The sequence below is a fragment of the Battus philenor genome, unplaced genomic scaffold (assembly GCF_028537555.1).
Source record: "Battus philenor isolate CCGP_79_NKW_IND1 unplaced genomic scaffold, ilBatPhil1.0.hap1 SCAF_6, whole genome shotgun sequence".
In the NCBI taxonomy this organism is placed as follows: domain Eukaryota; kingdom Metazoa; phylum Arthropoda; class Insecta; order Lepidoptera; family Papilionidae; genus Battus; species Battus philenor.
Window position 1 is genome coordinate 8,122,544 of NW_027181726.1, and position 11,817 is coordinate 8,134,360.

At 38.6% G+C, this 11,817-nt stretch overlaps 1 protein-coding gene across 1 annotated transcript in view; it reads left to right on the top strand.

The window, feature by feature from the left end:
• dpy (dumpy) overlaps positions 1-11,817 on the top strand; it is a 97,741-nt gene that overhangs the window by 46,922 nt on the left and 39,002 nt on the right. Inside the window, exons 52-70 of the mRNA XM_068773719.1 lie at positions 37-969; positions 1,064-1,999; positions 2,258-2,563; positions 3,054-3,353; positions 3,439-3,747; positions 4,549-4,869; positions 4,949-5,263; positions 5,346-5,675; positions 5,751-6,059; positions 6,171-6,473; positions 6,545-7,183; positions 7,269-7,580; positions 7,661-7,996; positions 8,538-9,146; positions 9,369-9,992; positions 10,123-10,431; positions 10,669-10,995; positions 11,067-11,366; positions 11,496-11,801. Coding sequence (XP_068629820.1) covers positions 37-969; positions 1,064-1,999; positions 2,258-2,563; positions 3,054-3,353; positions 3,439-3,747; positions 4,549-4,869; positions 4,949-5,263; positions 5,346-5,675; positions 5,751-6,059; positions 6,171-6,473; positions 6,545-7,183; positions 7,269-7,580; positions 7,661-7,996; positions 8,538-9,146; positions 9,369-9,992; positions 10,123-10,431; positions 10,669-10,995; positions 11,067-11,366; positions 11,496-11,801 — 8,124 coding nt within the window. The remainder of the gene's footprint in view (positions 1-36; positions 970-1,063; positions 2,000-2,257; positions 2,564-3,053; positions 3,354-3,438; positions 3,748-4,548; positions 4,870-4,948; positions 5,264-5,345; positions 5,676-5,750; positions 6,060-6,170; positions 6,474-6,544; positions 7,184-7,268; positions 7,581-7,660; positions 7,997-8,537; positions 9,147-9,368; positions 9,993-10,122; positions 10,432-10,668; positions 10,996-11,066; positions 11,367-11,495; positions 11,802-11,817) is intronic.

Sequence of the window (11,817 nt, forward strand, 5' to 3'; positions counted from 1 at the left end):
ATACTTTTAAATAACTTCTTACAATTTACATTGCAGCGCCAACCACCACCAGTCCTTTGGATCCTTGTAATCCATCTCCGTGTGGACCTAACGCGCATTGTGACAATGGCTTCTGTACATGTTTCCAAGATTATAGTGGCAATCCTTATGAATCATGCAGACCAGAATGTACTGGAAGTCAAGAATGTCCTAGAGATAAGGCATGCTTCAGAAATAAGTGTAGAGATCCCTGTCCCGGAGTATGTGGACAAAATGCCAAATGTGACGTAATCAATCATATACCCACTTGTTCTTGTATTAGTGGTCATACCGGTAATCCTTTTACCCATTGTCAACCCACAATCGACATACAATTTGATAAAAACCCGTGTCAACCATCACCATGTGGACCAAACAGCATATGTAGAATAAATGATAACATGGCTGTCTGCGCTTGTGTTGAAGGTTTCCAAGGATCTCCTCCAGCTTGCAGACCGGAATGTGTTGTTAGTTCCGAATGCCCTGCTGTGAAAGCTTGTGTTAATCAAAAATGTATTAATCCATGCGTGAATGCATGCGGAATATCTGCACGTTGCGAAGTTATAAACCACAGCCCTATATGCAGTTGTAATCCTGGCCAAACTGGAGATCCATTTAAGAGCTGTTATGATGAAATCATTCAAACGAAACCGGTTGATGCTTGTAATCCATCACCGTGTGGACCAAACTCATTATGTGTTGAACGTAATGGCAAGGCTCATTGTAGATGCGTTGAAGACTACTTTGGACAACCTCCAAACTGCAGACCTGAATGTGTTATTAATCCAGATTGTCCATCTAATCAAGCGTGTGTGAAAAATAAATGTATCGACCCATGCCCAGGTTCATGTGGTGTCGATGCAGATTGTATAATTGTTAGCCACACAGTGTCATGCACATGCAAAGAAAAGTACACAGGAAATCCTTTCTTACAATGTGTGCCTCAAAATGGTAACGTAACGTTTTCATACTTTTTCTTCATATTTATTTCATAGATGAAAATTTTACACATTTAAATAATTTTATCATATTTATGATCTTACAGAAGCTGTCCAAAAACCGTGCGACCCATCACCGTGTGGAGCAAATGCTGTTTGCACTCAAAGAGATAACGTTGGCGCGTGTTCTTGTTTAGAAGGGTTTTATGGAAATCCGTACGACAGTTGCCGACCAGAATGCATTCTCAGTTCCGACTGCTCTGCCGATAAAGCTTGTATCAAAAATAAATGTACAGACCCTTGTCGTGGTATTTGTGGATCCAACGCTGAATGTGCTGTTATTAACCATGTTCCATCGTGTGCATGTATTAAGGGTTATACGGGAAATCCATTCTCACAGTGTAGCCCACAGAAGCCGCCCCATGAAACTCGGCCGTGTGATCCATCTCCATGTGGGCCTAACAGCGTCTGCAGAGAAAACGGAGAGTTAGCATCGTGCGAATGTCTACCTGATTACAGAGGTGCGCCTCCTGATTGCCGCCCAGAGTGCACAGTTAGCAGCGAATGCCCATCAGACCGTGCGTGTCATAAACTTAAATGTGCTGATCCATGCAGGGGAACTTGTGGTATCGGAGCTCATTGTCAAGTCATAAATCACAGTCCTTTATGTAGTTGTCCAGCAGGTACTAGCGGTGATCCATTTACCAAATGCTTAGAAATTGAAAAAAGTGTTACGGAAACAAACGAACAACCATGTAAACCAAATATATGCGGGCCTTACGCAGAATGTCGCCCAATTAATGATCAGCCTTCATGTTCATGTATAATAGGGTATTTAGGGGCTCCACCGAATTGCCACCCAGAATGCCTCGTGAACACGGATTGTCCTTCGCACTTGTCATGTATTGCCGAAAAATGTATTAACCCCTGTGAAGGTTCATGTGGTTTCCGAGCAGAATGTCGAGTGCATGATCATATACCGATTTGTAGTTGCCCTACGGGGTACTCCGGTGATCCATTTATTCAATGCTCAGAAGTTAGAGGTGAGAATTCTTTTAATAGTATTTTTATCAGAACAGAACAAAAATATATCATAAAATATTGATTGCTAATTTTCATGTAACCAATATCCAAGCTTTTAAAACTTTAAGTAAAACAACAAACAACAATTACAATTACAATTTAGTGCTAAAATTGTTTTCTATAATAAATATAAAACATTTTGTATATTTTAATTAACATTGTTTAATATTTATATCCATTCCAAATCTACCATCATTTAATAATATTTCTTATTATAGAACTACCACCAGAGAATCCTTGCAACCCGTCACCTTGTGGAAGTAACACATTGTGTGAGGAGGGGATCTGCACATGCGCTCCTGGATTTTTCGGAGATCCTTATCAAGGATGTAGATTGGAATGCAGTACTAACGGTGAATGTTCTCCTACTCGCTCATGCCAGGGAGGAAAGTGCGTCGACCCTTGCCCTGGTGCATGTGGTACCAATGCTGTGTGTTTTGTAAACAACCATATACCTTCATGTTCATGTCCTCCTAGTATGTCTGGAGATCCATTTTCGTTTTGCACTGAAGTAGCCCCGCCAGGTAATTAGCATGTTTTTACTTTTTTATCAAAAGTTATGGAGAATTAAAAAAAAAACTGATAATTTAGCATTATAGTATAAAGAAAACGTACATTACGTACATTAACCATTAAATTAATTTGATACTAACATGCCCTAAGAAAAGGAAAAGCTAGTAAAATTAACATAGTAAATACATTACGAGGTACATAGTTAGAACGATCATAATTTTTAACCCAATAAACAACCACATATATGTTGCGTGAGAAATGTTTAAGAATGGTTTATAATACAATCTTACATCTTATTTATTCTATCTTGTACTAAAAAAATAAAGGTACACAACGGGTTATAGTCTCATGTGATCTTCAGACTTGTTATTACTTCATAATATTGGCAGGTATAAATATTCCAACCTTAAACATTGTTTTCTGAATGAATTAAAACAATAATTATCATTGACATTTTTGTGCAATTATGAAAACCGACTTGATTATATGTTTTGGTTATAGCAACGCCCTGTTCACCTTCACCGTGCGGTCCATACAGCGAGTGTACAGTAGGCCCTGGTGGTGTGGCAGCCTGCTCATGCCGCGCAGGTCACATCGGCTCTCCTCCATCTTGCCGCCCGGAATGCTTAGTAAGCTCGGATTGCAAGCTTCAACTGGCCTGTATAGAACGTCGATGCCGTGATCCTTGTGAAGGTGCTTGCGGTCGAGGTGCTCGATGTCAAGTAATTGCACATTCACCCATATGCACATGCAACGACGGCTATACAGGCGATCCCTTTACTTATTGTTATCCAGAACCCGGTAAGTTTCGTAAATATTTATATTTTAATTGTTTATCACTAGCCATGAACTTTTAAAATGTCATGAAATTTCCGTTTATTTTAAGCTCCTTCTCATGGACCTGTTGACCCTTGTCAGCCATCGCCATGCGGACCTAATTCAGTATGTTTGAGCTCTGGGGAAACGCCAGCGTGTAGCTGTCAGCCAAGTTTTATTGGGTCACCACCAAACTGTCGACCGGAGTGCACAATAAGCGCCGAATGTCCCGCTGCACTTGCTTGTGTTGGGCAACGATGCAAGGATCCTTGTTTAGACGCATGTGGTCCCCGCGCTATCTGCTCAGTTATTGATCACCGTGCTACTTGCGCGTGCGAACCTGGTTTAGAAGGAAACCCATTCCAGGGTTGTTCGGCACGTAAAGGTAAGAAAAACTGTATAAATGCTTTCCCGTTGTGAACAACATTTTATACTATCTTAAAAAAAAGGTGTTAACTCATTGTAATTAGTAATCACGTACAATTTACGATGATAATTAAAAAAAAAACAAGGTGTTATCGCTAAATAAGGTAAAGCTGTAATGTTACAGTAATACAGATATTTAACAAGTAAAAATAGTATCTTCGATAAAAGACGGCATTTAACCCTTTGCTTAGCCAAGCGTGAGTCATCATGCTTAAAATTACGTGCTTGATTTAAAAAGAAACAAAAAACTGGAGTCACGCCTCACACGGTTTACTAATGTTAGAAGAATAGTGCTGTATGAGTGTTTCCAATTAAGAGCCGCGTGGTAACCATGCCTACCGCTTGGCTTGTAGCTGTTAACATTACTACAGTTTCTATTCTAATTTGCTTTAATATTAAAACAAAGCCTTCGGATCAGGACGGTGAGTTGTCATTTTAATCATCTAGAACTTTAAATGCTTTCAGAAGGGACGTAACTTATAATAAAACTTTTTATGTGAAATTAATGCCTTTGCTTATGATTGGAGCACGCGGAGATAACACAGCACTTACAGTAAGCTTGGACCGTTCGCCGTGACGGCCGCTTTTTGATGGTGCGGCTAAAGATAGCAACCCCATCGTCGGATAAGAAAGGTCACTAAACGTCATCGAGCCAAGATAGCTTCAACTAACGCTTCGGACCAAGGAGGTGCTTCTACGGTGATTGATTATATTAACGGGTAAGTAAATTCATATTTGTGATAAATTATTTCAGCTACACCAAGCACAGAGTACTTAAATCCATGCGAACCTTCGCCTTGCGGTCCAAATGCCGAATGCAAAGTACAGAACAAGGCTGGGTCATGTACATGTCTACCAGATTATTTTGGTGATCCCTATCAAGGCTGTAGACCGGAATGTTTAGCCGATCCAGATTGTTCCTTAACATCAGCTTGCAGTAAAAACAAATGTATAGATCCATGCCCTGGAGTATGTGGACAAAATGCTGATTGTTACGTTACGAATCATAAACCAATCTGTAATTGTAAAGCTGGCTACAGTGGTAATCCACTTTCTTTGTGTACCATTATACCAGGTACGTCTAACTCATACAGCTTATTTGATGTAATTTTGAAGATCATAATTAGAATGAAATAATACTTTTCGGATTACAGAGCGTGATATGTCAATAACTGACGTTTGCAATCCATCTCCATGTGGAGCAAATGCTTTTTGTAAAAATACAGATAATCGTCCAGTATGTTCATGTATACCAAATTATGTTGGGTCTCCTCCAAACTGCAAACCAGAATGCGTGATTAATTCAGAATGTAGCCACAATAAAGCCTGTATTAATCATAAATGCGTTAATCCATGTCACGCATCATGTGGTCAAAACACAGAATGTAGAGTTATTAATCACAGTCCAGTGTGTTCATGTCGAAAGGGTTATTCCGGCGATCCATTTACTATTTGCAGTTTAGTGTTACGTAAGTATTTATAATCAATTGGCCCTTTATTTTTTTAATTTCATTGTATTCTAATACTTAATACATATGGGTCTGATTTTAGACACTGCTGCGAGTGTGCAAGTACCAATAGATCCATGTTTACCATCCCCTTGCGGCCTTTACTCGGAATGCCAAAATAAAAACGGATTAGCGTCGTGTACATGCTTACCCTCTTTCACTGGCTTCCCACCCTATTGTAAACCAGAATGTGTTATTCATTCTGACTGCACCAGTAACTTAGCATGTGTAGCAGAAAAATGCCGAGATCCATGTGAGGGTTCATGTGGGTTATACGCTAAATGTTTTGTTAACAATCATATACCAGTGTGTGTGTGTCCCGAAGGTTTTATGGGTGACCCGTTTAAAGAATGCTTACCAAAACCACTAGAAGGTAATTTGATAAGTCATTAAAATATTATTTTCATTTAGATGTTCAACGCTATATAAAATTAACTATTTATTTTAGATATCACACAACCTACAATTAAAAATCCATGTAGTCCAAGTCCGTGTGGCTCAAATACAATATGTAGAGACGGTACTTGTTCTTGTGAAGAAGGTTATCGTGGTGACCCCTATGTCGGTTGTCGGCCAGAATGCGTTTACAACTTTGACTGTCCACGTGATAAAGGTTGTCAACGCAACAAATGTGTTGACCCATGTATTGATACGTGTGGCAGGAATGCGATTTGCGACGTAATAAACCACATACCGATGTGCTCATGTCCCAAAGGAATGAGCGGAAATGCCTTTATAGAATGTAGACCTTCTCTCGGTAAATATGCACATTTTTTATAATACCGTTAAAATGACTGAAACCAAAAGTACTGAGAGAACAAAACCGATGTCCTAGTAATTATCATTTACAAAATATCTCTGCTTTTAGATCTTCCACTCAATCCGTGTAATCCATCGCCATGTGGACCCAACAGTCAATGCCATCAAACTAACGGACAGGCAGTTTGTTCCTGTATACCGGGTTTTAAGGGTAGTCCACCAACATGTAGACCAGAATGCATCGTTAGCTTAGAGTGTCCTTTAAAGGAAGCTTGTAATAATCAAAAATGTGTAAATCCATGTATCGGAGCATGTGGTATTGCTGCTGTATGTGATGTTATTAATCACAATCCAATTTGTACCTGTCCACCGTCTTTCACTGGGGATCCATTTATACAATGTACCATAATTGGTGAGTTTTATTACACTTTACCTAATATTTTTTTATAAAATGTGATAAATAATAACTTAATTAACTTCCAGTTGAAACGGCGGTGAGAGTTAATCCATGTGAACCGTCGCCTTGCGGACCGAATTCAGTCTGTAAAATCACTGGCGACAATCCGATCTGCGGTTGTCTGCCAAACTATAAAGGTGTCGCTCCTAACTGCAGACCTGAATGCATAAGTAACAGCGAGTGTGATAATCATTTGGCTTGCGTAAACCAAAAATGTAGTGACCCATGTATAGGAAGTTGTGGATCAAACGCCGAATGTAGAGTTGTAAGCCATTCGCCGATGTGCGTATGTCAACAGGGTTTTACTGGCGATCCTTTTAGTTATTGTAACATGTTATCGATTACTGTAACCAACGAGATTCTTAACCCATGCAATCCCAGCCCGTGTGGATCAAACGCACAATGTAAAGAAAGAAACGGCGTTGGCGCTTGTTCGTGCTTAGAGGGTTATTCAGGTAATCCCTACGAGTCTTGTCGGCCTGAATGCCTTGTCAACACTGACTGTCCTCTAAATGCAGCATGTATAAGAATGAAGTGCGTTAATCCTTGCCCCGGTACGTGCGGCTCAAATGCCTTATGCCAAGTTAACAATCATTTACCAAATTGTGTATGCCAAAGTGGTTACACTGGAAATCCATTTAGTTACTGCATTGTTATGGAAGAACGTAAGTTGATGTGATATTTTACTTATAAAAATCTGTTATAAAAAAGGAGAGTTTTAGATCACTAATTATTTAAAAAATGTTTTAGCTGATAATGTTCGTCAAAACCCTTGTAACCCGTCACCATGTGGAGCAAATAGTCAATGTAAAGAAATTAAAGGTCAGGCGGTGTGCTCGTGTTTACAAAATTACGTAGGATCACCGCCTAATTGCAGACCAGAATGTGTTGTCAGCTCTGAATGTCCAGCAAGTTTAGCGTGTCTAAATCAAAAGTGCATAGACCCTTGTATCGGAAGTTGTGGGGAAAACACAAATTGCAATGTTATTAATCATAGTCCAATATGTGTATGCAAGCTGGGTTTAACTGGAAACCCATTCACAAAATGCTATCCGTTGAAAAGTAAGTAAATGTTAACAGAAACATCTTCGACTGAAAATTTCTCTATAGTTTTTATGGACTTACAATTGTTTTTTTTTTAGTTTCAACGTCTCCCGCGAATTTGCCACCACCTAATCCATGCTTGCCGTCACCATGTGGTGTTTATGCGGAATGTCAAAATGTAGGAGATGCACCATCTTGTGCTTGCAAATCTGGTTATGTTGGTAATCCACCAAACTGTAGACCAGAATGTACATTGAACTCTGAATGTTCTAGTAATCAAGCTTGTATAAACGAAAAATGTCGGGATCCTTGCCCGGGAGCTTGTGGTCTCAATGCTCAGTGCAATGTATTTAATCATATTGCTCGGTGTAGCTGTTTGGAACATTATACTGGAGATCCATTCGTTCAATGCAATTTTGAACTGCAGAAGGATGGTAAATAATTTTAATTTAATATTTATTTTAGTGATAAACATTAATTAAGATACAATTAATATACAAATAAATATGTTACAAATGTTAAAATGCCAACAGAATCCGCGTGGTCAATCAATCAGATTCTGTGTACCCGTTAGATTTTGTACATCTTTAGTAATTTGACTCTGAGAAATGCTGATTTTCACTACAAGTTTTATTTTATCAATGTTTGTTTATACACTGTAGTGATATAATTCTCGCAAAGTCTACAATTTTTGTGGATCGAACTCGCACCTTTTGTAAAGGCAACACTTCTGTTCTACTTAAAGCCTGAATCGAAAATGTCATACGTAAATTATTTAAAGTTAATTTCGTATTGAATCAATTTTTAATTATATTAGTAAGATATTCTACTACTTCAATAAATTACATGATTTGTTAAGAAAATATTACTTTTCGGGCTAAGTTATACATACATTAATAATTTAAATAATTTACCTGTGGTTACCGTTCGTGTAATCAATACGTATTATTATATCCATATTGTTATATTTTACAGAAGTATACAGTGAAATCGACCCATGCAGTCCATCACCTTGTGGCCCCAATGCTGAATGTAAGGATGGCGAATGCAGCTGTTTACCTGAATACCAAGGGGATCCTTACTTTGGCTGTCGTCCAGAATGTCTAATGAGCAGCGACTGCCCACCAAACAAAGCGTGCGCAAGAAACAAATGCGTTGATCCCTGTGTTAACACCTGCGGGAAGGGAGCTGTTTGCAATGTTTTCAATCATGTACCAAGTTGTACATGTCTTGAAGGTTACTCGGGAAACGCTTTTCTTGAGTGTAGTCCGTTCACAGTTTCTGAAATTATAAACCCATGCAACCCTTCTCCTTGTGGACCAAACAGTCAATGTAGAGAAGTTAGAAATCAAGCGATCTGTACATGTTTATCTGGATACCAAGGAGCGCCGCCAACCTGTAGACCAGAATGTATATCTAGTTCGGAGTGCGCTCTTAATAGGGCATGTTCTAATCAACGTTGTGTCGATCCCTGCCAAGGAAATTGTGGGGTCGGTGCTATCTGTCAAGTAATAAACCATAATCCAATATGTTCGTGTCCATCAGGATTCACTGGAGATCCATTTACAAGATGCGTTCTAAGAGGTAAACACATTATTTTTTTAATTTAGGTTCAACGAGGAACTAATAACTAGAACTAAAGACTAAAGCAGTGTTTAAAATTCTAAATTTATCTACAGACTTACATTTACTTATTAAAAAACAGCGAATTTATGATATTTCATTTAATTTTCATTAATTTCAAATTATGTTTTAAATTGTATCATTCATGAGGTGTTTATATTATCACTGTCTATTATTTTTTAGCTATAGAAGAAACTCCGTATATCAATCCGTGCGAACCATCACCTTGTGGCCCTAATTCAATTTGTAAAGAAATAAATAGTTCTCCGTCATGCGCTTGCCTCGATGAATATACGGGAAGTCCGCCTAATTGTCGTCCAGAATGTATAGCCAATTCCGAATGTCCAAATCAACTCGCATGTATAAATCATAAGTGCAAAGATCCTTGTCCAGGTTCATGCGGCACCGGAGCAGAATGCAGAGTAGTAAGCCATTCTCCGCAATGTTTCTGTCAACCTGGTTATACTGGAGATGCTTTTATAGAATGTAAAATACTTAGTGTTCCACTCAGACCATGTACACCTTCACCGTGTGGACCAAATGCTGTGTGCAAAGAGTTGAGAGACGCGGGATCTTGTGTGTGTTTACCAGATCATATTGGTAATCCTTACGAAGGTTGTCGTCCGGAGTGCGTTGTAAATTCAGACTGCACAATAAACTTAGCTTGTATACAGAACAAATGTAAAAACCCTTGCATTAATGTTTGCGGGATAAATGCAATTTGCACCGTTGTAAATCACGCTCCGAAATGTGAATGTATTACAGGATTTAATGGAAATCCTTATCAAGAATGTCACGAAGTGAAAGGTGTGTTTCCAGATTTTTATTTTTATATAGAATTAAGTACTTTGAACTTATTACAATTTTGAATTCACAATTGTCTTTGTTCTGAGTTATAATGATTAATTAATATTATAAAAGATTTTATTTTTTTCAGAACTGGTTTCTGTACAAATAAATCCATGCTTACCCTCACCTTGCGGTCCAAACAGTATTTGTAAAGAATTGAATAATCAAGCTCTGTGCACATGCCAACCCGAGTACTTGGGTTCACCGCCATCATGCCGGCCCGAATGTCTTGTAAGCTCTGAGTGCTCCCAGCAAACGGCCTGTATAGCACAGAAATGCAAAAATCCTTGTGAACAAGTATGCGGCAGGAACACGGAGTGCAGAGTGATTAATCATAGTCCCGTTTGCTCTTGTCGACCACAGTTTACGGGTGATCCATTCAGTAATTGCTACAAAGGTACATTCATTTGTTTTTATTTATAGATAGAGGTAATCATTTTATTCTTTATGAACTACAGCTCATTTATAAGTATGTTTCGTCGAGTTATAATTAAGTGTATTCAAACATAAGGTTAGTATGCTACATTTAATCACAATATATTTGTTTGAATATTACTAAGATTCTTATTCTCATAAGAATAATCAGCATTTTTCTTCATTTTTATATTTTATTGCATACGGTAATTTGTTTCAGTTGTGGATATTGTGGCAGTGTCTACAAATCCATGCTTACCATCGCCATGTGGACCCTACTCAGAATGTCGCGATATTAACAATGCACCATCTTGTTCTTGCTTGCCTCGGTATACTGGAAGCCCACCTAATTGTAGGCCAGAATGTGTACTCAATACAGATTGTCCAAGCGACAAGGCCTGCATTAATGAACAATGCATGGACCCGTGTCCGGGATCTTGTGGCATCAACGCTGAATGTAGAGTTCAGAGTCATATCTCCATTTGTACGTGCGATTTCGGTTACACTGGAGACCCTTTTAATAGCTGTTCACCAATAATTTTGAAAGGTAAGAAAACTTATAGTTTCCACTTGTATTTATAAAAACATATACCTCTCTAACGTACTTTCTATTCACAGATGAGACACCGATAGATCCTTGTAATCCATCTCCTTGTGGGGCCAACGCGGAGTGTGACAACGGTGTCTGCACTTGTTTATTAAATTATAATGGTGATCCATATTTTGGATGTCGCCCAGAATGTACTTCAAGTTCCGACTGTCCATTGAACAAGGCGTGTGTAAAGCAGCGATGTGTCGATCCATGTCTTAACACGTGCGGGATCCGAGCAATTTGTGAAGTAATAAAACATATGGCTATTTGCACGTGTCCCCAGAAAATGACGGGAAACGCTTTCATAGAATGTAACCTTCTCCAAGGTAATTTATTTATAATAATATTGTAATTATAATAAGATAATATTATGTAAGCAAAATATATTTTAGGTTGTATTTTATGTATAGAACTCTTTCAAAAATTCTACAGCAAGTTATTAATTTCTGTCACAGATGTCATACAAAGCAATCCGTGCCAACCTAGTCCCTGTGGGCCGTACAGTCAGTGCCGTGTCTTTAATAATCAAGCAGTTTGTTCATGTTTCGGAGGATATTTGGGAGCACCACCCAGTTGTAGACCCGAATGTGTTGCAAGTTCGGATTGTCCAACCGACAAAGCATGCAGTAATCAAAAATGCATCAACCCCTGTGTAGGTTCATGCGGAGTTTCATCGAAATGTCAAGTTATAAACCATAACCCCATTTGCAGTTGTCCTTCTGGTTATACAGGAGACCCCTTCACTAGATGCATCAATATTCGTAAGTATAAAGAAGC